The sequence below is a fragment of the Typopeltis vanoorti genome, chromosome 24 (assembly GCF_054136105.1).
Source record: "Typopeltis vanoorti isolate ZY-2024b chromosome 24, IOZ_Tvanoo_1.0, whole genome shotgun sequence".
In the NCBI taxonomy this organism is placed as follows: domain Eukaryota; kingdom Metazoa; phylum Arthropoda; class Arachnida; order Uropygi; family Thelyphonidae; genus Typopeltis; species Typopeltis vanoorti.
This window is the reverse complement of record NC_143572.1, coordinates 75,201,079-75,225,207: the sequence shown is the minus strand read 5'-3', so window position 1 is coordinate 75,225,207 and position 24,129 is coordinate 75,201,079. Positions and strand designations below refer to the sequence as shown.

Sequence of the window (24,129 nt, the reverse complement as noted above, 5' to 3'; positions counted from 1 at the left end):
TTATTGAGGTCAAAACCAGTCTGGTTTTGGCCTCAATAATAACCAGTCATGCAGGAATACCTCTCCACAAACTCCTGCAATGAGTGACCTGAAGGATTATTTAACTCAGTGGTAGTTTCACTCAGTGACAGGTTCACCCTGCCACCAAGAAAAACCCTCAGCAGTGGCTTTGCCCAATGACAGGCTCACCACACCACTGAGCAGAGCCGCTCATATCTCAGGGAAGGCAACCACTTCAGCACAGAAGCACATCAGAGGGAGCCAGACCCAGAACTGATGTCTCATCAGTGGAAGCTTTGAGATCTAATCAGTGAGCCATACCCAGATAGGTTTGAATTAATGCAGAAATAAAATATATCCATATACAAGTAGCAAAAAGCGGTATCACCTTATTATTAAAATATGATCAGAGATATCTGTAGAAAGTTTTTTTTTTTTTTTTTTCACTTGGTTACCAAGTAAATTATAATACTTGGCAAGAAATTACATTCTTAACTCTCCTGCATTTTTCTCTATATTTATATCCTCTTATAAGAGGGCATAATTTTTTTTCTAGTGCTGAGTGATTTTTCACATGCTACTACTTTAACTTCAAGTCAACCATAGAGTATTTATCTTTGCAATGGTGTTCACCACATACTTCCATGGCCATATCTACAAACATTTCTTTTTAGATTTTGCTGCTGATTTTCTAAAGTTTGTTCTTATTTTCAAAACATACTTTTTTCTCCCCAATATATTTACATATTTTAGAATGCAGAGAACACGCAAATAAGAAAAATCTTATATTAATTGTTGTTAATAGTAATGTCTTCAGAATGGTTTTCAGAATATGAGAATATAAAAGGGATATTTTGAGTGATCAAATCTGAATATTGGAAGTAATCGTCACCATTTACTTTTGAGCAGGAATGAGCTTCACAAATGAAAAAATGTGTATAGAAGTTTTACGAGGGTGGTCTGAAAAGTTCTCGGCCTCGACCATAGATGGCAACACTATCGGCAAGATTTTTTTTTTCTGAGTTGGTACATCTGTCATAAGCATCCATGTGAAATTGCAAGTCATTCTATCAGGTAGTTTGTTTTATACAGCTGTCTGAAGCAAAGGTGTTGTCTGTATCCGTTGAAATGGATAAAATTGAGTATCGTGTGGTTATTAAAATTTTCTTTGTAAAAGGTTTAACGGCAAAAGAAATTCATTCGAAGTTCATGGACACTCTTCTCCTCGTCAGCATTTTTCTTCGAATCAAGAGGTATTTTGCAGATCTTACTGAGAACCACTACAGGGATGGGATAATGGCGCTGGAATAAATGTATTAGTCTTAAGAGAGATTATGTTGAAAAATAAAAATAATTTTGAAATTATAAATTTGTTTTTTCCTTGTTAGGTCGAGAACCTTTCAGACCATGCTCGTAAAAAAAGGAGCAATGCGTATTAAGTTTTTAAATGACAGCTGTATACTCCAATATGCAAATATTATTTGAGAAAAAAATGAAAGTTTAAGACCAGCTGCAACCTACCAACATGCCCCCTCCCAAAAAAAAAATGGAATTCTTACATGTTGATTGTGCACTAAGCTATCACAGGAGTGATCAAATTGCATATGATCCACTAGTCAACTTATATGCATCATGTGCACCTTTGTAGAACTAAAAGGAAGAGGGGAAAACAAGAAAGATTTACTACAGAAAAAAATAAATGTAAAAGTGACAGTTGATTAACTTCTTTGCCATAAGGTAAATATCTGGTCTTGTAAAACCTATTTGATCCGAATCCAGCTTGTTCTTAAACAATTTGTCTTAGCCATTTCTCAAGTATGCCTGCATAAATGTTTCCTGGAAATCTCAGTACAGAAAATTCCTTTTTTAAAATAGTTTCCTTTTTATAAACTGATATAAAAAGTTCTCTAGAGACCAAGTAGCAAAATTAAAGAAAAGAAAACACTGTCTGAAAGCTAGGAGCCATGTGGTGAAGTTCCTTGCAAGGAGAGAAAAACTTCCCAGTGAAACTGAAGTTAGTGGCAGTCCTGGAAAAAGATGAAATATCAAAGTTCTCAATGAGCAAGATCAGCATGTGTGCTCAGAGAATACATAGAAAAATGGAAGAAAGTTGTTTTAAATAAGTCACAGGAAGGTCTTTGGTAAGAATATAGAAGATAAATATCAGAATGTGTAGCAAAATTATCCCAAGGTTATTGAAAGAGATAAGAAATGGAGAAAGAGTACAACAAAAAGGAATCAAAGATGATAAGCATAACAATAAAGAGAGGCTATCCTGGACATCTGGAGTAATTTCTTTGAAAAATTGAAGTGGGATGTGTGTGACAGAACAGTGAAAGAAATATTCTGGAGTATGCTTTAGTGTAAAAGATAGAAAAAGCTATCAGAAATTTAAAATATGGGGGAAAAAGCAAAGTAGATGATATTCAACAAGAAAATCTCAGATAAAGTATAGAAGTTTTACAGTTGCTACACTACACATTGAATTCAGAAGGCTTGGCAAAAATATTCTAGAGTGAAGTAGAGCTGTCATAATGGCATCTATAAAAGGGGAATAACTTTAGAAGAATAAGTTGGGCTTAGGCCAAGCAGAGGTTGTCATGACCTAGAATTTTTCTTAAAGACAAAATGCTTGAATAATGATAATATATAACAAACATCTGTATTTAAAGTTTCAAAGATCTGGAAAATGCACATAAACTATTCTAATAAGAGTGCACATTATACAGAGCTAGATGTATATACCCATAAGTATTAAATTAGCTGTTGGAATTAAAGAATGAATAGTTGGCCGAGTGGTTAGCATATCACTCTCCAGCCAAAAGGCTGCGGGTTCAAATCCTGCTGTGGGCATGGATGTTTGTGATTGTGAAAATATTGTTGGTGTAGGGATGAAGGTAGTTGCAATTGGTAGAGATGGCGAGTTGCAGAGTTGGTACCCTCCCTTGATGAGTCATTGGAGGTGTTATGTTATAATAATGCTCCACTGACACCATACAACTGTAGCATTTTGAATAGATTCTCTCTTGGCACCTTGTCATATGCTTTTTCCAGATCTACAAAACTTAAATACAGATCTTTGTTATATTCCCATGATTTCTCAACTATTTGTGTCACCTAATTCCTTTTATAAAGTGAAAATCTGATCCTGACAGCCTCTATTTGGCCTGAATCCAGCTTGTTCTTCACCAAGTTTCTCTTCCACAATCCTTCTCAACCATTTCTCAAGTATATTGGCATAAATCTTACCAGGAACACTCAGTAGAGAAATACCTCTGTAATTCTCACATTCAGTTTTATTTCCCTTTTTATTTATGGGTACTATGAGAGCTCTACTCAATTCATCTGGAATTCGTCCCTCTGAACTATGCAGTGCAGCCACTGTAAGACTTTTATACCTCCATACTTGAGCATTTCTGGTTGAATATCATCTACTCCTGCTGCCTTTCAACATTTCAGACTTTTGATAGCTTTTTCTACTTCAATTATGGATATTCCTGATTGCATGCCTGATCAGTGTTTTTTTTTTTTATCTCTGTGCTGTCGTCACTGCTAGTTTCATTTAACAATTTTTCAAAGTACTCCATACTTCAAGGATATCTTTTTCTCCAGTTTTCATGTCACCTTTATCATCTCTAATTCCTTTTATAGCACTTGTTCCTCCATTTTTCTTAGAAACCTGATGGCTTCCATTTTTCTACCTATTTTCATAGTTTGTCTTTTTATTTCTAATTTCATGCCAAATTATGTAAAAGCATTATCTGACAAATGACTGCTGAAAATTTGCAGCGTAATTTTTTTAAGAGGCTAGCATAAGAAACTACGCTCGTATTTGAATATAAGATTTAAGCACTTTCCTGTAAATATGGTCCATATACAGCACACATACTATAGTGAATACCACCATAATGAAATGATGTGCTCTAACAAATCTTGGCATAAGTACCATATAAGCAATGTCATTTTAGGCTCATTATTATAAATAGCAAAAGCTCGAACCTTCATGATAGCAAACAGCTTCACAATAAATAGACAAAAGGTAATGGTGAGAAATAGTACAACTGACAACAGAACATAAAACAAGAAATCATGGGAAACCATCTGCTTTCCCGTGATGACAGAAGACAAAAGGATTAGCAGGAACTATACAGAAATCACACAAAATAACATGCTGTATAAATGAAACAATAACGGGAGATGTAAGAAAAAACTAGAAAGTGTGAAATTATAAAAAATTTAAATCTAGAATTAATGCTTAAATTTCAAATGTTAATTAGCTTAACATTTTCGGAAATTTCCGGAAAACTGAGGAAAAAGCAAATAGTGTCTCTAAGAGATGAAAATGGAAAAATAGTTCTAGAAGAAGAGAATAAAGCACAGATTTGGATAAAATATGTAACAGAACTTTTCAATGATACTAGACAGAAGCCTATAAATATAAAAGATAACATTCAAGGACCAGCAATCATGAAATGCGAAATAGAGAATGCTATACGAACAAGTAAAACAGGAAAAGCCAGTGGACCAGATGGTGTGCAAACAGAATTTTTAAAATTAATAGAACCAGATAACATCAAACTTCTTGAAAAACTATTTAATAAAATATATGAAAGTGATGAATTTCCATCAGATTGGCTCAAATCTACATTTATCACTATCCCAAAGAAACCCAAAGCGAATTCCTGTGGTGACTTCAGACTTATTAGTCTAATGAGCCAAACATTAAAAATATTTTTGAAAGTAATTCAGAATCGCATTTATAGAAAAAGTGAAGAAACTCTAAGTGAAACACAATTCGGCTTTCGGAATGGTTTTGGTACTAGAGAGGCCCTTTTCTGTACCCAAATATTGATACAAAAATGCATAGAAAAACAGAAATCTGTCTTTATGTGTTTCATAGATTTTGAAAAAGCATTCGACAAAGTCAGACACACTAACTTAATAGAAATCCTTCAACAAATAAGGCTAGACGAACAAGACATAAGACTAATAACAAATCTGTATTGGAATCAGTCAGCTACCGTTCAATTAGACAACATTACCACCAGTGATAATTAACATCAAAAGAGGAGTGAGACAAGGATGTGTGCTCTCACCACTCCTGTTCAACATATATGCAGAGGTAATCTTTAAAAAAGCATTGGAAGAATGTCCAGAGGGAATCACAATAAATGGAAAGATTGTTAACAACCTACGATATGCAGATGACACCGTGCTAATTGCAGATAACATTATGGATCTCCAAAAACTCGTTGACAGAGTATACATAGAAAGCCAAAGAATGGGAATAAATATAAACATCAACAAGACAAAATAGATGATCGTCAGCAAACATCCAGCCTCATCAATGAAACTGACACTCAATGGGAAAAATATTGATCAAGTGTCAAGATATAAATATCTTGGTTGCTGGCTTAATGAACGGTGGGATCCAGAAATAGATATAAAGACAAGGATTGAAGTTGCATGGCAGTCTTTCATGAAAATGAGAACACTATTCTGCAATAAAGACCTAAACATGGAAGTCAGATGCCAAATGCTGAAATGCTACGTGTGGTCTATTCTGCTCTATGGAGTTGAAACATGGACATTGAAGGCGACAACCATCAAGAAAATCGAAGCCTTTGAGATGTGGCTATATAGAAGAATGCTAAAGATATCATGGACAGAAAAAATTACCAATGAAGATGTCTTAAAATCCATTGGCAAAGCTAAACATCTTGTACAAATAATCAAGAAACGAAAAACATCATATCTTGGCCACATCATGAGATACAGCAAATACCAACTTCTACAAACTATTTTGGTAGGAAGAATTGATGGCAAAGGAACTAGAGGAAGAAAAAGAATATCATGGTTTGACAACATCAAAACGTGGACAGGAAAGAGCAGTGCACAACTGCTCAGATTAGCACAAGAGCGCAGTTTGTTCGCCAAGATGGTCGCTGACTTTCGATAGAAGATGGCACAATAAGAAGAAGAATTAGCTTAAATTAATGTCACTTACCTGAAATCTTCATAATGAACTAAATATGTGCAGAATAATTAAAATTTTTAGGGAAAAAAATTTCTAAATCAAAAGTCTAAGCAAATTTCATGACTTCTACCTAAACTTCAAAATAAAGAAATATTGCATGTTGTGCAATATTTAATAGGACCCAATGATGTACAATTGGCATAATCAGATTCATGACTTATTTTTCACGGTATTAACACCATAAACACTTTTATCAACAAAGATGTTTTATTAACGCTAATATTTTGCTGATTTTCAAATCAGCATCATCAGAGCACAACACACATGTAAACGCGACAGTGAGTGAGTGAAACAATATAATTGCAAAAGACAAAAGATCTAAAGTCCTATTTTGGCGCCCTCTAACGGGAAAAAAAAAAAAAGCAGTTATCCAGGAGTTTTTCTTAGGATAACCGTCTCCCAAATTTTTGGCAAATTAATGCAACCATATTTGTTAAGGTTGGGAGAATTCTTCAAAGCCATTGCTGACTCAAAAAATAATCTTTCAGATCTATAACGACTCCTAAATAGCACATTTGTTTTCCTCCATCTAATCCTGTGTGAAGGAGTGTCCAAAGCATGGTCTGCCAGTCCCGACTTGCCATAGTAATAGTAGTGAATGTATCTTTCATGTTCTTCCAGGCGGATGTTCACTGATCTTCCTGTTTGCCCATAATAGGCCAAGTCACAGTCACATGGAACTTCTTACACTCCTGGGTGTGCTAAAGGGTGAAGTTTATCCTTTGGGGAGCGGATCAGAGTTGCCAGCTTGACATGAGGTTTGAAGGTGGTGCGAAGGCCATGTTTCAACAATACTTTGGCTATCTTTTCCGATGTACCTCTGATATAGGGAATAGAAATGGTCATGTTGTATTCTTGTGTATTAGGGGAGAGCAGAGTAATGGGCCTATGTAGTATTTTATCTATTTTGTAGGGATTGTAGCCGTTGGCTAAGAACGTATGGCGCAGGTACTGGAGTTCAGTGGTCAGAGCTGTATCGTTAGAACAAATGGCTCTGGCTCTGTGTGTAAGTGTTTTTAAAATGCCATACTGTTGGATTGGATGATGATGTGATTGTTTATGTAGGTATCTTCCTGTGTGTGTAGGCTTTCTGTAAATAGAAAAAGATAGTGATCCATCTGAAAGGCGGGTGACTAATGTGTCAAGAAATGGTAAACAGTTATTTGATTCTTTTTCTACTGTGAAGTGAATTTTGGGGTGTTGGCTGTGTAGGTGACAAAAGCATCCAAAGTGTCTTGTCCATGGGGCCAGATGGCAAATACATCATCTACATAGCACAACCACACTTTTGGCTTGTATGTAGCTGTGGTAAGTACTTTGTTTTCAAAGTGTTCCATGTAAAAATTTGCTAATGGGGGAGAGAGGGAGGAACCCATAGCAGTACCATTAATCTGTTTGTAGAATTTCCCCTCCCATGTAAAGTAACCTGCATTCATGATAAATTGAAATAATTCAAAAATATCTGGGGGAAATTTAGACTTGATTAAATCAAGAGTGTCTATAAGTGGTACATTGGTAAATAGGGAGGTGACATCGAAACTAACCATTATGTCTGAATTTTTTAGGATTAGATTTTTAACCAATGTTTTGAAATGGATTGAATTTTTTACAAAAGTAGAGGAGTTGCCAGTAAGAGGTGCAAGCGACTTAGCTAAATGCCGGGCCAGTTTATATGTGGGACTATCTATGCTATCCACTATGGGGCGTAGGGGAATATTAGTTTTGTGGATTTTGGGTAATCCATAAATACGGGGTGTTTTAACATGAATTGGTTTTATTTTCCTGATGATTTCTTTGGGCCATGATGTCACTTTTTTCAATAATTTTCGGACTTTTTTCTTTTGCGACATCGTAGGGTCTCGATGTATAATTTGATATGTGGAACTGTCACATATGAGATCTTGCATTTTTCTGTTATACTCTTCTTTATTCATGATAACTGTTGCATTTCCTTTATCGGCTTTTGTAATAATAATATTTTTATTATTATATAACTGAAAATAAACAGGTGGCTGCATTCCAACCTTGTGAAGTGCTATTACAGCTACATAATTCCAATAATCTCCCCACAGCATATTAACATATAGACAACTCTCTCTCTCTCTCTCTGCTGATCAATAAACAAATGATGACTGTGCACAGCACCTCTAACTGAACCTGGCTCACACAATTGTGTGAGCAGCATGGGGGGGGGGGGGGGTGCAGAAGTTGTAACATTATTTCAGGCAAGACTGTGTATATCAACTTGGAAAATTATGGAGACAACTACTGTGTTTGAGTAAAACTTTAGTTTAATATAAACCAAAATCCGCATTCTGTAAAGAGTGGGTACTTTCCATGGAAAAGTACCCACTCTTTACAGCATAGAAAAACGTGGAAAAAAATTTAAGGAAGCCTGTGAAATTCTGATAAACCACCCAAATATCAACAATAATGGTGGCATGAAAATTCCAAGAATCTGGATGGCACACATTCAGCCTACTTAATATTTAGTATCCAGCATACTTCAGGACTCTAGGCGCAACCTTCAGCTAGGATTGGAAACTATCCCATACCAACTGGTTGGAATATATATGTATAATCATGGTGTTTGTATGTATATATATAATCTTTATATATAATAAATTTAGTTTAATCCTTTATCCAAGTGTGAGCAAACAAAGTTTGCACCTGAAAATATCTTCAGGACTGGGGTAAGGTAGTACAACACCGGGCAACTCGTAGCAAAGGTGGACCAAGTTAACATCACTCCTATCTCAGTATCTCCCATAATGCAAAACACATCTCCTTGCGGATATGTATAATGTTATGCATTAAGGGAAGGGCCACTATCCAGACTAGTTTCGACCTTTAGTGAGGTCTCTTCGGTTAGAGCCAGGCCCAGAAGTGGAAATACCAGGCAGAAGCAATAGAGAGGTCATCTTTACCTATAGGAGTTGCCAAAAGGTGTGCCACCTTTTGGCAACTCCACTGATATTATGGCTCTGCTTGGTGGTGGGGTGAGCCTGCTACTGTGTAGAGCCAATGCTGAGAAGTTCTTCTCGATGATGGGGTCAGCCTGTCACTGAGTGGAACGATGCTGAGTTGGGCGATCTTTCGGGATCGTCTTATTTTTAGCGTCCGCTTCACCTATACAATGGTCAAAAACGGTCTGAGTAGTGGCCCTTCCCTTAATGCATAACATTATACATATCCGCAAGGAGATGTGTTTTGCATTATGGGAGATACTGAGATAGGAGTGATGTTAGCTTGGTCCACCTTTGCTACGAGTTGCCCGGTGTTGTACTACCTTACCCCAGTCCTGAAGATATTTTCAGGCGCAAACTTTGTTTGCTCACACTTGGATAAAGGATTAAACTAAATTTATTATGGTCTAACCAAGTGAAAAATAAACTTTCAAAATCTTTATATATGTTTATATTATAATCATTTGTCTATATGTTTGTATGTTTATATGTATAATTAAATGCATGTGTATAATATGTATAGGGTTTATATGTATACTCGACTTGTTGTTGCTCCCAATGCAATTTTATAACCAATAGATAATATTAATAATAGGACTCTAGCGTTGATGTATTAATTCTTTTTTTCATCAGAGGTCAGGCCAATAATTGTTGTAATGGTTGGTCAGTAACTTGAACTAACCATGTAGCCTATAGTGCAGCTTGTTTCTCTGTATATAGTATATATGCTCCAAAAGATGACCTTGATATAAAGGTCAAAACGTCGAATGTGGATTTTGGTTTATATTAAACTACAGTTTTACTCAAACACGGTAGTTGTCTCCATAATTTTCCAAAATGTATTCGGATCACCGTGTAAGCCTAAAAGAAAGGATGTGTATATCAACCTTTGTGATCTTTGATTCCTTTCCCCACCTTTAGCCTCCGATAACATGACTTTCTTCTCATTGAGGATCAGGCATTGCCTGTTCCAGGTTCATTGGTTGCCCTGCTCTTTTACCCACTGCTTTTGATAACTGTTGCCTTATCTTATATAAATGTTCTTTCCATTTCTCTCTCTATATTCCTTTTCATATTTTATATGATCTAATTTTGTACACCTTTTAACTGTTTTTTTTTTTTTTTTAAACATAAAACTTATTTCTGGATATGCTTTACTTTGATATTTCGTTCTAACAGTCTATACAGACATTTGAACCATATAATAGAATGAGAACAGCCATTACTTTATAATTTTCTTCATACTTCTCAAATTCTTTCCAAAATCTCCCTATGACTTGTCCACCTACTTTCCCAAGTAATGCTTGGGAAAGTAGCTGAACTAGTTTTCACTTTTCTCTATATTCTCATGCTATTAGGTTTAAATATTCTTTTTTTTTTCCCCATGACTACAATGGAGTCTTTTCTATTTTTTCATAGAACTCTAACTTCATATTTTGCTACTTAGTCCCACAACCTTATTTGTGTTTTCAAAACCGCTTTACCCCGATAACATTTGTATATTTGAATCTAGCACTCACATCTAAGAATTACCTGACATTAAAAAAAAAAAAAAAGTTTAGAAAAGTTATTTCAATGGGATACTCATTTTTTCCCTGCTCAACACAAAGTGATCACTTCTTATTTATAATCTTCTAGCTTGGAGGAATTTGAAGAAGATATTACTATTAACAGTAACAATCAACAGTATTCTCTCCAGAGGAAGTTAACATACATTTTATTGTTGCATCATGATATTAGTGATGATTAATTCATAATGAACAGAAATCTAATGGGTACTTGCTATTTTCATGCTCTTAATTTTGCCAAAAATATGACGTCTGGAACTGTTCAGATTTCCAAGAACTATTTTTCTTTCTTTATATCAGCTACCTTCTCTAGTGACTCAAAAATTATTGTACTAGACCTCACGTGACCACAGGCATAAGTTCACTGTCTATTTTGAAATTTGTCCACATCTCTACTCTCTCTCTCTTTTCCTTGATCCATGTGCCTAATGTTTGGGTCTTCTTGGTCTCAGTGACACCAATTATGTGAACATGTTATTCTCTTTAATTCTCCATATCTTTTCCATTGATGGAATCTAATCCTGAATTCTTCTGATGTTATTCCAGAGAATTTTTCTTATCTTATGTAATTTGTAAGTGGCATTCTACATTTCTTCAGTATCATCCTTTGCAATAATGGCTTTTTATTCAACTCCCAGTGGCTACGCCAAGATTCTAATATTTCTAAATGCATTGTTTTAATTTTAAAATTTTCAATATTTTAAAATTTTATTTGAAAAATAAACTTTCAAAATCTTTATATATGTTTATATGTATAATCATTTGTCTATATGTTTGTATGTTTATATGTATAATTAAATGCATATGTATAATATGTATAGGGTTTATACATTTATACAAAGAAGTAACGTTAGCAATAAAAACATTGCAAGTGAACTGTTATCAACAATAAACTATATTTAACTCCAGAAAATCTCATTTTATTCTGGTCTGGTATGGAATGTATAGCTTTCCCACATAACATGTAAAGCTAATCCTTTATTGTACACAAATCAAATGTAGAAAAAAGTAAACATTTCTAAAATTTAGAAGTTTGTCTCTTGCTGTTTTGAGTGCAATGATGAATGAAACTTCAGGAATGATAAGACATCAAGCAGACTTTCCAGACTTCTTCTGCAGGCCTGTTCTAGCAGAATATTCTTCCCACCCTTTGCTGTAGTGACGTGCCCTGCATTTGAATGGAGAGGGAGAAAAAAAGTTATTTGTAAATAGGACACATGTTATTTCCATAGATTAAATTTTAACTTCAAAATATGACAAAGATAAGAGAAGACAAGAAAAGTGCACAATAATAAAATGAAAAAAGAATATCCATAAGTCATACTGTGAGGTGAATTTCAATGCCTCATTCTATCAATCTAAATAAATAATTAATCTATATACAGTATATATTATAACTAAGATAAAAAGTCAAACGGCTATTTTTTCTGGCAAAGTTAATTAAATTAAGGGGATAAAAATCCTTTATTATTTTACAGCCAGTATGTGAAACTCTGAGATCGAAAAAAAGTTAGAAAAAAACTCTGAGATCGTAGTTTTCGATCTCAGAGTTTCGCATACTGCTGTAAAATAATAAGGGATTTTTATCCCCTTAATTTAATACAGTATATATTCTAACTAATAATTTCATACTAGTTATAAAAATTACCCTTCTATTGTGTGCACACAGCATAGTATGCTATTTCCTTCTCTCCTCATACTGCGTGTTTTAATTATCCATTTTTTATATTTATTTTCTCTAACACATTTAGTATGTATGTGTGAGTGTATGTATAGCATAATGTGATGGCACTATATTATGTTCTCTTTGATAAAGATATGTAGTAAAAAAAAAGTTAACAGTTACAAAAATTGTCTTTAGGTAGAGATGCTGGTATAAAACTCACTTTGATGTTTAATGAAATAGAAACATCATCAGGGAGTACAATATAAACTGCAACAAACACACAGCAACACAAAAATCAAAAACTAACAGCTATGACACCCTCTATGAGTACTAATAGGAAGCCTAAATTATAACCTAGGGTGCCTAGATTTGTGTTCCATACTTCAAGAAGTTTAACACATTCATACTTATTTAAATTTGGTTGGTTTTCAAGGGCAGCTGCAGATTCTAATAAATACTTCTCACATATGAATTTGCTGTGGTGTTCCATCAACAGCATTTTCTTCCTTAAATGATTCTGTGCATGGTGTCTAATGTGTCCTGATTGTCTATAGCCATGACTACAGATGCCTTTTATGTTCCTCCAAGTAAATGTCAACTGACCTTCCAATCTGCTCACTAGTAGCTCAACTTATACAAACAAGGAACAACACACATATCAAGAAGACTGATAAGTAGAGAGGAACTGATGTCAGAGTGGAAGGTTGCACCTATCTATTACTTAGGGGAAAAGATAAAGGCAGCCAGTCTCTCTATACTGCTTTCCAGAAGGACTTGAAAGCAGTGCAGATTGTATATTTTCACATTTCTGGCTATTTTTTTCTTATTTCAATATGTTACCAGTCCTACACTGACAAGAAATTCATTGCCAGCTGGAAGAAGTGTATGGAGCAAATATTGTGGCAACAGGTCTAGGTATTGTGTGTTTTCTACTGACAAGAAAGATGTCCAAGATGGCTGTTTCTGCTGGATGTCATGTAGCAAAGCATCTGTTACAATTTCCTAGCAGTGCAGGAATGTTTCAAGGATCTGTTCTTTCACCTGTCTTCCTCCAATTATATATAAATGATCTTCTTTCACTGATCTCAAATCCTATCTAGCTTTAGTGACAATAGTTCATTATACTTCTCTTCTTCCTCAGCTGTGCACTTCGCATCCACATGCCTGGGGAAGGAGTGTCCTAGGTTCGATTCCCATCAGTGACTTGAGGAGCTGAAGGATCTTCCTCAGCCATAGCCAAGTTAGCCAGTCTTGGGCGTGGACAGTAGGGTATTTTCCCCAGTTTATATTGGAGTTTTTCATCCTGCAAAGCAAGCAAACCGGCCTTGAGAATTCAAAACTATGGACATAGGATACACCAGGGCATAGGGCTGACAACCTTATCCTGTGAACGGTTTGAGGTCCGATGATCAATAAACCCTCGATACCTCAAGGTAAAAGAGGGTAAAAAGGAAGACGAGATGAGTTTTTTATTAATTTTATATTTTTTTAATTTATTTCTTTTACATCCACCTGGACACAGTAAGGAGGCTTGCACACACCAATGACCTCCAGAACTATGTCAGCAGTAGCTAAGTTACTGGTAGGGCCTTCCTAGCTGGACAGGTCGAGATGGGTCATACAAAGAGAGATACCCTGATCCCCCAAGGTTTTGTATAAGGCTGGCTACCTTACCAAGTAAAAAATCTTTACATCTCAGACATTTTAAAAGTAGCCACATGGAATGTGCAAAGCATAACAACAAAGGAATTAGAATTAGTAAAACAACTAAACAAAAAATATTAATACAGCCATAATAATAATAATAATAAAAAAGCCATCATAATAAAAAACAGAAATTCAAGAGAACAAAAAGATATAGGTGTTTAAAAAGGATGTATACAACTTTGCAGAACAGAGAATAAGCAAGTGTCAATGTAGTGAAACACATCAATTTTTGGTCATGCAACTTTATTACCAAATGACAATACTAGAAGGCTGTTCTGTGCATCATCCACAGTCAACAGGAAGGCTGCATGCTGCTGATGTGGAATAAGTTCAGGAAAGTTTCCACAAAAGCCCTGAAAAGTTAACCAGATGGGCGTCTCGTCAAATTGGAATTCTACATATGGCCGTGTGGCGTTTTACGACAGCACCTACATTTAAAGCCCTACAAATTTATCTTCATACAACATTTGAAGAAAGACAGAAGATATGCCAGGATTTCTGTACAGAAATGATCAGTAGGATACATACAACAAAATGAGGACTTTTTTTTTTGGGCATGACTACTTTCAGTGACAAGTGCACTTTCCATGTAAGTGGGCACGTAAAATCTCATAACTGCAGAATTTGGGGAAGCGAAAATCCACATACCATTGTAGAACATGTTTGCAGCACCCCAAAGACTAACGTTTTTGCACCATAAGCAAGAAGAAAGTGTATAGACCCTTCTTTTTTTTTGAGTTTACCATTACTGGTGGTATGTATCTGGACATGCTACAAGGGTAACTAATACCACAATTAGATGATGTTGAGCAAGAGAGAGAGAGAGCATCCTCATTACCTGATAGATGTACTACAACACCCATTTTCCAGGTAGATCAGTTTGGTAGATGGGTGCCAGTAGCATGGCCACCGCATCCCCCCACACACACACACATACACAACTTCAATGTGTCCAAAGTATTCAACTTTCTTCCATCAATATCCTTAAGGAGTCTTAAAGTTCTATTGATTTCTAGCACCCATATAATCTCATATTATTGGGAGGGGAGGGGGTTGGCTGCTGGTATCTACCTGTATGTGTAGGTCACACCATCTGCCCTCCCAACAATAAGCAATTATAAAAACCCTATATAACAGGACAAAATTAATCTGTTCTGATAACAGTGCCTTAACTACTGAACTTGACTATGTCCCCAATACTTTCTTAGCCAATGGCTACAATCCCTAAAAAATATTAAATGCTGTAACTGCAATCCCCTCCCCTTCATGATCCTAAGGTAAAAGAATGGAATGAGAACATCTCAAAACAGTAATAAAAGGTAAATTTCCTGGAAAAAGAGGAAGAGGTAGACTGTCAATGAGATGGATAGATGGTGTGTCTAAAGTGACCAATCATCAGAAAGTTTAAGCCTCCAGAAAAGCATACAAAAGGACACCTGGCAAACTGGTATGGCACATTATCGAGCATCTGAAAGGCCATGGATTGATGCTATTCGTTCACTCCTCTATTTTCTCAGAACTCTTTATATCTGTGGCCTTCACTCTTTGTTATGCGTTTTATTTCTAACCCTACCCAATTCAGTCCGCTAAGGGGTGCCATTTAGGACTCTAGGCTCAACTTTATTTGCCTTTCTTCAGTCTCATTTGCCCAGTATTAGTGCCTGCATGCACATATCATTGCCGAAATATAGGAAAGTATTAATTAAAGTTTTATAATTAATATTTTAGTATCCATTGTTATTTCTTGAAAAATAATAGAAGTTAGCAACTTCTATTTTTCCACTATTTCTATTGCATTTTTACCTTTTCATGTACTTCACCCCAACAGGTACAAATCAGAAAATGTTTAAACTAATTTTCATGCATACACATAATGCTATGCCATAAACTAATTACATATGAGAAAGTTAACTAACACAAATGCAGAACTTACTTTGTATAACCTAACTTATGTGCAAATTCAAGAGCTGCTCTACTTTTGATAGGTCCAAATGCATAAAACACAATATTTGTATCATACTTTAATGGTTTGTTGCATTTGTATTTTTCGAGAAATTCTTCATCCCTCATTTGCAGTGCTTCTTTCACTTGTCCTACTAAAAATGCATAAAAATATTGGCATTAGAAATAATGTTGTACACTCGATATTAATAATATTTCAAGTAATACAAAATTTATGAAAAACACTGAGACTCCATCTTGTTGCGATATATGGAAGCCCTAACATTTGGAAGGCACATCATAAAACAACATAAAAGTTCCACTGTAATAAATTTGTTCCAGTACTCAATATTTTGCATTTTTACATTCCATGAGAGAAAACAAATCTAGCTTGCAATATGCTGTGGAAGGAACAATGAAAAATATAAAGAATGTCCTTGCTCATCACATTTCTCCCTATACTCCTTCAATATGAGCTAGCAAAATATGCTTTCACAAGAAATTATCTGTTTATCTTTTTGTCTTCTATTGTCTTATCTTCTATTTGCTGATATAGCAAAAAGAAGAAATCCCAGCTGATTGGAGTACAGCCATACTGTGTCATATTTTTAAAAAAGGAATCTCTCCTTCAGACAGCTGCTACAAGACAGTCTACACTAATCTGAAAAAAGATTAATTAATGTATGAGTGCTTCAAACATCATAGGAGAATATAAGTGTGGCTTCTGCAAGGGAAGTCAACAAATGATCATGTTTTCAGGCTCTGACAAATATTAGAAAAACACAAATTTGATAAAGAACTACAGTATTTGTGGACTTTAAACAAGCATAGGACAGCACACATCGAAACACTATGAGATGAAATGATACTTTTCAGAAAACCACAAAAGTATATAAATACAATAAAACTTTGTAACTCCTACACCCTTTGCGAGGCATGTTTCCTCCAGGAACACTCATCAAGTTTTAAAATAAGATCTGGACTCTGCAAAGCAGATGCTCTCATGAACCCTGTTCAATCCACAAAAGGTATTGGAAAAAGTCATTACAGACCTAAATAAAGAATTATAGAAATGAATGGGAACAACATCCAACTGGCTTATACTGATGGCTGCTGTTATCCTTGGAGGCACTCATCAGGATGTTATACAAGTTACATCTAATTTAATCTAGAGAGTCCCAAGTATGTGTCATTGGTAAAGAGCTCCAGAAAAGATAAGTGCTATTTTGTGTAATAAGTGGCAACATTGCTTGCATTTTAATATAATATTGTTTATTTTTGATAGCTTAGTGTACCTGCATGATTGTTGGCTTTGTTATAGCTGTGAATTTGTTAATGGCCTTTTTTTTTATTATTATTAATTTTTTTTATTGAATTCCTGAATTTGCCTTGAACGGAACATAGCAGTGGTACACAAAAGGTTTACCACACACCGTGCAGTGCGAACATCAAATGCTATTAATAACAGACTTATCAAAAATAGTTCAATGTCCTGAGTGCAACATACGAGGGTGGTCTGAAAAGTTCTTGGCCTCTACCATAGATGGCAACACTATCGGCAAATTTTTTTTTTCTAAGTTGGTACATCTGTCATAAGCATCCATGTGAAATTGCAAGTCATTCATTCTATCAAGCAGTTTGTTTTATACAGTTGTCTGAAGCAAAAGTGTTGTCTGTATCCCTTGAAATGGATAAAATTGAGTATTGTGCAGTTATAAAATTCTTTGTAAAAGAAGGTTTAACGCCAAAAGAAATTCATTCGAAGTTCATAAAGGTTTATGGGCACTCTTCTCCTTCGTTTTTGACAATTAAACAAGGGGCTGCCGAGTTTAAACATGGCCATACCAGCCTTGAAGATGATCCACATGAAGGATGTCAAAAAAGTGTAACAACACAAGAAATCATTGATCAAGTGCGTGAAATTGCTGAGACTATAGGCATTTCAAAAGAACGTGTAGGATATATTTTGCATGAAGAATTGCAAATGATAAAGCTTTGCACAAGATGGGTGTTTGTTCAGTGCCAAAGAAAACAAAGTCAGTTCCATCAGCAGGAAAGGTCATGGCATCGGTGTTTTGGGATGCTAAAGGCATTTTGTTTATTATCTTGAAAAGGGTAAAACCAGAGGCAGACTGGATCTAAAAATATCGGTTCCCAGGAGACAAATGGGGCTCACCCACAACTATAAGGCTATAATTTAATTTTTATAAGAAATAAATAAAAGTTTCAAAATATACATAATGGAAAAAAGGTACAACTGAAATTTTGGCAAAATAAATGTATATTTTTCAGTAATTACAGTATACATATATTGTACATATTAATTTTTTTTTAAATTTTAAATAAATGTGGATATTTTTAAATAGTCTGTTTGTACTGAATGTTTTACACATTAACAGGTAGTTCAAAAGCATATTTCATGCAGTCCACTATATTAAAAGTAATCGTTTGAATTCACTAGATTGTGAGAATCTGTCAATAATTGCTTCTGCATCCAATTCATCTAACAATTCGTTTTCAATGGATAGCAACATGTATGATTCTAAGTTCTCCTTAAACAGTGAATTTCTTAGCATTGTCTTTATGAACTTTAGCTTTGAAAATGTCCTCTCACACTGGACTTGAGTAATTGATAGTGTGTGGTTGACTTTATAAAGTTCATAAAGGTTATCATATGCCTTGTCATGAAGTCTGTTGGATGCCAGAATTTTTAGTGCACACGATGGGCAAGTGCTACAAATTTTACACTTGCTGCAACTGGAATCCATATTCTCACCATCGTGAAGCAATAGCTTTAATACATCAAAGTTTGAAGCAAAAGAAAACAAAATACTAGTTGTGGTGGTGGGCAGTAGATGGAGATGATTGGTAGTAGAAGTTCGGTGTAGTAGTGGAGACAGTTTCATAGTAGGTGTCCTCCTGCGATGAGTCTTCGGACTCCTTGGAGGTGTCATGAATAATAATAATAATTCCAATATTTTTTTTTTTTTTTTTTTTTTTTTTTTTAGGGTTACACGGTAAACAGCACTCATATTTGTAGATTTAGGGACTCAAAAACACACGTGTTGAACAGATTATTTTATTAATTACAAATAAAATAAAACTTGACGTTTAGACCTCTATATCGAGGTCATCATCAGAAGAATACAACTGTATGCAGAACCAAGCTACATGCTCATGCTTTCTATACCAGTAAACTAAATCTACGTAGTTAATAAATCTTTTTTCCAGCCTGACCTCTAGTGATAGAAAAGAAAAACAAATGGAAAAAAAAAAAAATAAAAATAAATAAATAATAATAATAATAATATATATAAAAAATAAATAAATAAAATAAAAAATAAAAATAAAATAAAAAAATATATATATATATATTATAAATAGATAAATGCAACTACAATAAACTGTTAGAGTCCTCCTGTATTAATATTCTGGATAGTTACAAAATGATTTCTTTCAGTTGCTATTGAATGTTCTAAACACTTCACCAAGTCACCAGGTTGTCTTCTTGTAGTGGGAATTTTTCTAATGCTAGTTTAGGATGTTATATAGGTTGTAGATGGGTCCTCCACATTCTTGAAATGGTGAGGCCATCATTTTTGTTGAGATTTGGCTTGTGTTTGAGCATTTCACAAGACTCTTTAAATTTTCTCTCAAACCAGGTTTTGGTGCGGTGTAGGGACTTGGTATTTTTCCAGTCAATTCTATGGTATGTTTGGAGTGCATGGTCAGAAAGGCCTGTTTTACCGAAGTGGAGGTATTTAATGTGTCGTTTGTGTTCGTCTTGTCTGATTGGGATAGTTCGCCCTGTTTCCCCTATGTATGGTATGTTACATGTGCAGTGTATTTTGTATATCCCTGGGTGTGCTAGGTGTGGAAGAGGATCTTTAGAGGAACTGAGTAGGTGTCTTAGCTTATTTGGGGGTTTAAAGGTGGTTTTAATGTATTTGCGAAGTGTTCTGTCTATTTTTTCAGAAATGCCTCTAACATAAGGAATGGCAATAGCATTCTTGAAATCTTTTTTGTTCTTACTGGTGTCTTTATGGAGGATCTTGTGAATAGTTTTTTTATTGTATCCATTTTTGATAAATGTTTGGTTGATGATTTTGTATTCTTGGTTCAGAGCCTGTTCATTTGAACAGATAGTTAGGGCTCTGTGTTTAAGGGTGCTTACGACACCTAATTTTTGTGTTGGGTGGTGGTAAGAATTTTTGTGTATGTATTGGCCTGTGTGTGTAGGTTTGCGGTAAACTGAGAAGGAGAGACAGCCAGAGGGAAGACATGTGACAATTGTGTCTAGGAAAGGAAGAGAGTCGTTTTTTTCCATTTCAATGGTGAATTGGATACGTTTGTGTTGTTTGTTTTAGGTGGCTAAGGAATGTATTTAGAGCTTCGCAGCCGTGGGGCCAAATGGCGAAAATATCGTCGACGTATCTGAGCCAGATTTTGGGCTTTAGACATGCTGTCTCTAGAGCCCGTTGCTCAAAGTCTTCCATATAAAAGTTAGCTATTGGGGGAGAAAGTGGTGAGCCCATGGCTGTACCTTCTTTTTGAAGGTAAAAATTGTTTTGCCATACGAAATATCCGGAGCGGAGTACGTGGGCAAAAAGGGCCGTGATGTCATGTGGGAATATGTTCTGTAGGAGCAAGATTGTGTCATTGATTGGGACATTGGTGAAAAGGGAAGTTATGTCAAAGCTGACTAATAAATCTTGGTCGGTGAGTGTAATGTTTTTGATTTTACTGATGAAATGTTGTGTATTTTTTTATGTAGGAAGGGGACTGACCTACCAATTCCTTGAGTGTGGCAGCTAATTTTTTTGCTAAGTGATAATTTGGGCTGTCAATTCCTTCAACGATTGGGCGAAGTGGTGTGCCAGATTTGTGTATTTTTTGCAGGCCATAAATTCTGGGCGCACGGGCATACTGAGGTATTAATTTTTTTGTCGTTTCTTCGGGCCATGTGTGGACGGATTTGATTAATTCAGTTGTTTTCTTTTTGTTACGTTTTGTGGGGTTGTAGTTAACCTTTTGGTAGGTGTTATGGTCCGATATTAACTGGTTCATTTTTTCTATGTATGTCGTACGGTCTAACAGGACGGTGGAATTGCCTTTATCGGCTTTCGTTATTATAATATTCTGGTTAATTTTTAAGGATTTAAGGGCTAGATTTTCGGTTTTGTTTATGTTGGTGTTTAGTTTTTTGTTAGAATTTAGTATACACGATGTTTCCATTCGTATTTTATCAGCCAGAATGGTGGGGAGGGATCGTAAACCTCTCTCGATATGATACACGATATCAAGTTTGTTCACTGACCTCGGAGCAATGCCGTAGTTCAAACCTTTCTTTAGCAGCGAGAGTTCACCTTCGGTGAGAACGTGGTTTGATAGGTTGATAACTGAGCATTGATCTGATGGTGGTTGGTGGCTCCTAACATTGTTTGCGGGCGATTGGTTGCTCCTTTCGTAATGGCGTCTTGATGATCTTGTGCTTTTCTGTTGTTGTAGGGCTTGAAATTTCATTATTAGTTATTCTTTATTTTTCAGTAGTGAGTGCTTGGCCGAGTCGTCGGTGATCCTATCTAGAATCTCCCAAATTTCTGGAATAACGTAGTCAGATAATTCAAATTTAAGTTGCAGAACTTTGGTTTGTGTGGATGCTAGATTTTTACGTGCCTCGTGGATTTGTTCTCGTAATAAGGCTTTTTCCAACCGGGCATAAATACGGAGCGCTTTGGTTGATTTAAACTTCTTCTTTAGTTTAATGCAGTTTGGAATTATGTTGCTGTCTCTACATCGTTTCAAAAAGGCTAGTCGATTCGTTAATAAGGAAACACGTATCTTCAGCTTACCGTAGAGGCTGCACTGCTTGTGGGTCACATCTCCATGGATTATGATAATTCTTTCTTTTAGGGTTACACGGTGAACAGCACTCATATTTGTAGATTTAGGGACTCAAAAACACACGTGTTGAACAGATTATTTTATTAATTACAAAAACAACACAAACGTATCCAATTCACCATCGAAATGGAAAAAAACGACTCTCTTCCTTTCCTAGACACAATTGTCACACGTCTTCCCTCTGGCTGTCTCTCCTTCTCAGTTTACCGCAAACCTACACACACAGGCCAATACATACACAAAAATTCTTACCACCACCCAACACAAAAATTAGGTGTCGTAAGCACCCTTAAACACAGAGCCCTAACTATCTGTTCAAATGAACAGGCTCTGAACCAAGAATACAAAATCATCAACCAAACATTTAGCAAAAATGGATACAATAAAAAAACTATTCACAAGATCCTCCATAAAGACACCAGTAAGAACAAAAAAGATTTCAAGAATGCTACTGCCATTCCTTATGTTAGAGGCATTTCTGAAAAAATAGACAGAACACTTCGCAAATACAACATTAAAACCACCTTTAAACCCCCAAATAAGCTAAGACACCTACTCAGTTCCTCTAAAGATCCTCTTCCACACCTAGCACACCCAGGGATATACAAAATACACTGCACATGTAACATACCATACATAGGGGAAACAGGGCGAACTATCCCAATCAGACAAGACGAACACAAACGACACATTAAATACCTCCACTTCAGTAAAACAGGCCTTTCTGACCATGCACTCCAAACATACCATAGAATTGACTGGAAAAATACCAAGTCCCTACACCGCACCAAAACCTGGTTTGAGAGAAAACTTAAAGAGTCTTGTGAAATGCTCAAACACAAGCCAAATCTCAACAAAAATGATGGCCTCACCATTTCAAGAATGTGGAGGACCCATCTACAACCTATATAACATCCTAAACTAGCATTAGAAAAATTCCCACTACAAGAAGACAACCTGGTGACTTGGTGAAGTGTTTAGAACATTCAATAGCAACTGAAAGAAATCATTTTGTAACTATCCAGAATATTAATACAGGAGGACTCTAACAGTTTATTGTAGTTGCATTTATCTATTTATAATATATATATATATATATATTTTTTAATTTTTTTTTTATTTTATTTATTTTTTTATATATATATATATATATATATATATATATATATTATTATTATTATTATTATTATTTATTTATTTTATTTTTTTCCATTTGTTTTTCTTTTCTATCACTAGAGGTCAGACTAGAAAAAAGATTTATTAACTACGTAGATTTAGTTTACTGGTATAGAAAGCATGAGCATGTAGCTTGGTTCTGCATACAGTTGTATTCTTCCGATGATGACCTCGATATAGAGGTCTAAACGTCAAGTTTTATTTTATTTGTAATTAATAAAATAATCTGTTCAACACGTGTGTTTTTGAGTCCCTAAATCTACAAATATGAATAATTCCAATATCACTTGATCTTTGCTGATTTGTGGAGACAGCTTAATAATATCTTCCAATGCTTCATTTTCAAGGCCCTTCTCTGAAATAGATTTAAACTTTGCTGGGTCCAAGAGGATAAATCTTTATACAACTTTTTGTGCTGTACAAAGTGTGAATCTAGTGACTGGACAATGTGGTCCAATATTAGGTTAAACACATTTACTCGAAAATCAGCTAGAGAAGCTGAGGAATTTCCTTCATCATCTATAAACTCCTCTGCCATTCTTTTCTTCTTCCGCTTAACTAGCAGTGCTGTTTCCAAAGAGTCAATTTCCAATGTTTGATTTTCATCCATATTCAACTGTGAAATCTTGTCATTACATTTATTTTCAAATTCCAATGCCTTGCTGTAAATGTTATCAAATGTTCTTGTCTGTTCCTTCAACTTTGTTGTGGCTGAATCTATTAAACTCTGCAATGCATGCAATAGCTCGATACAAAGTTGACTCTGGCTGCACGTCACGATCCCAGGCTGGGATTCCCAGCTAGCTGACACCCTGGCCAGTCTGCCACTGGGTAAAACAATAACTGGAGAACAAGACTAGGCAAAAAATTCCCCAGATTTGGCTCCCTCTGACTTCTATCTCTTCCCAAAACTAAAAGTCTTCCTCGTTGGTCAGCGTTTTTCTTTGAATCAAGAGGAATCCTCTCTACAGCTGAAACTGATTTCAGCTGTAGAGAGGCATTTTGCAGATCATACTGAGAACCACTACAGGGATGGGATAATGGTGCTGGAGCATCGCTGGAATAAATGTATTAGTCTTAAGGGAGATTGTGTTGAAAAAGAAAAATAATTTTGAAATTATAAATTTGTTTTTTCATTGTTAGGCCAAGAACTTTTCAGACCAC

At 35.3% G+C, this 24,129-nt stretch overlaps 1 protein-coding gene across 1 annotated transcript in view; it reads right to left on the bottom strand.

The window, feature by feature from the left end:
- Window positions 1–11,469: 11,469 nt before the first annotated feature.
- LOC150093412 (uncharacterized) overlaps window positions 11,470–24,129 on the bottom strand; it is a 76,286-nt gene continuing 63,626 nt past the window's right edge. The window contains exons 3-4 of the mRNA XM_090413445.1: window positions 15,878–16,040; window positions 11,470–11,739 (exon numbers count right to left, since the gene is read on the bottom strand). Coding sequence (XP_090269571.1) covers window positions 11,661–11,739; window positions 15,878–16,040 — 242 coding nt within the window. The 3' untranslated portion in view covers window positions 11,470–11,660. The remainder of the gene's footprint in view (window positions 11,740–15,877; window positions 16,041–24,129) is intronic.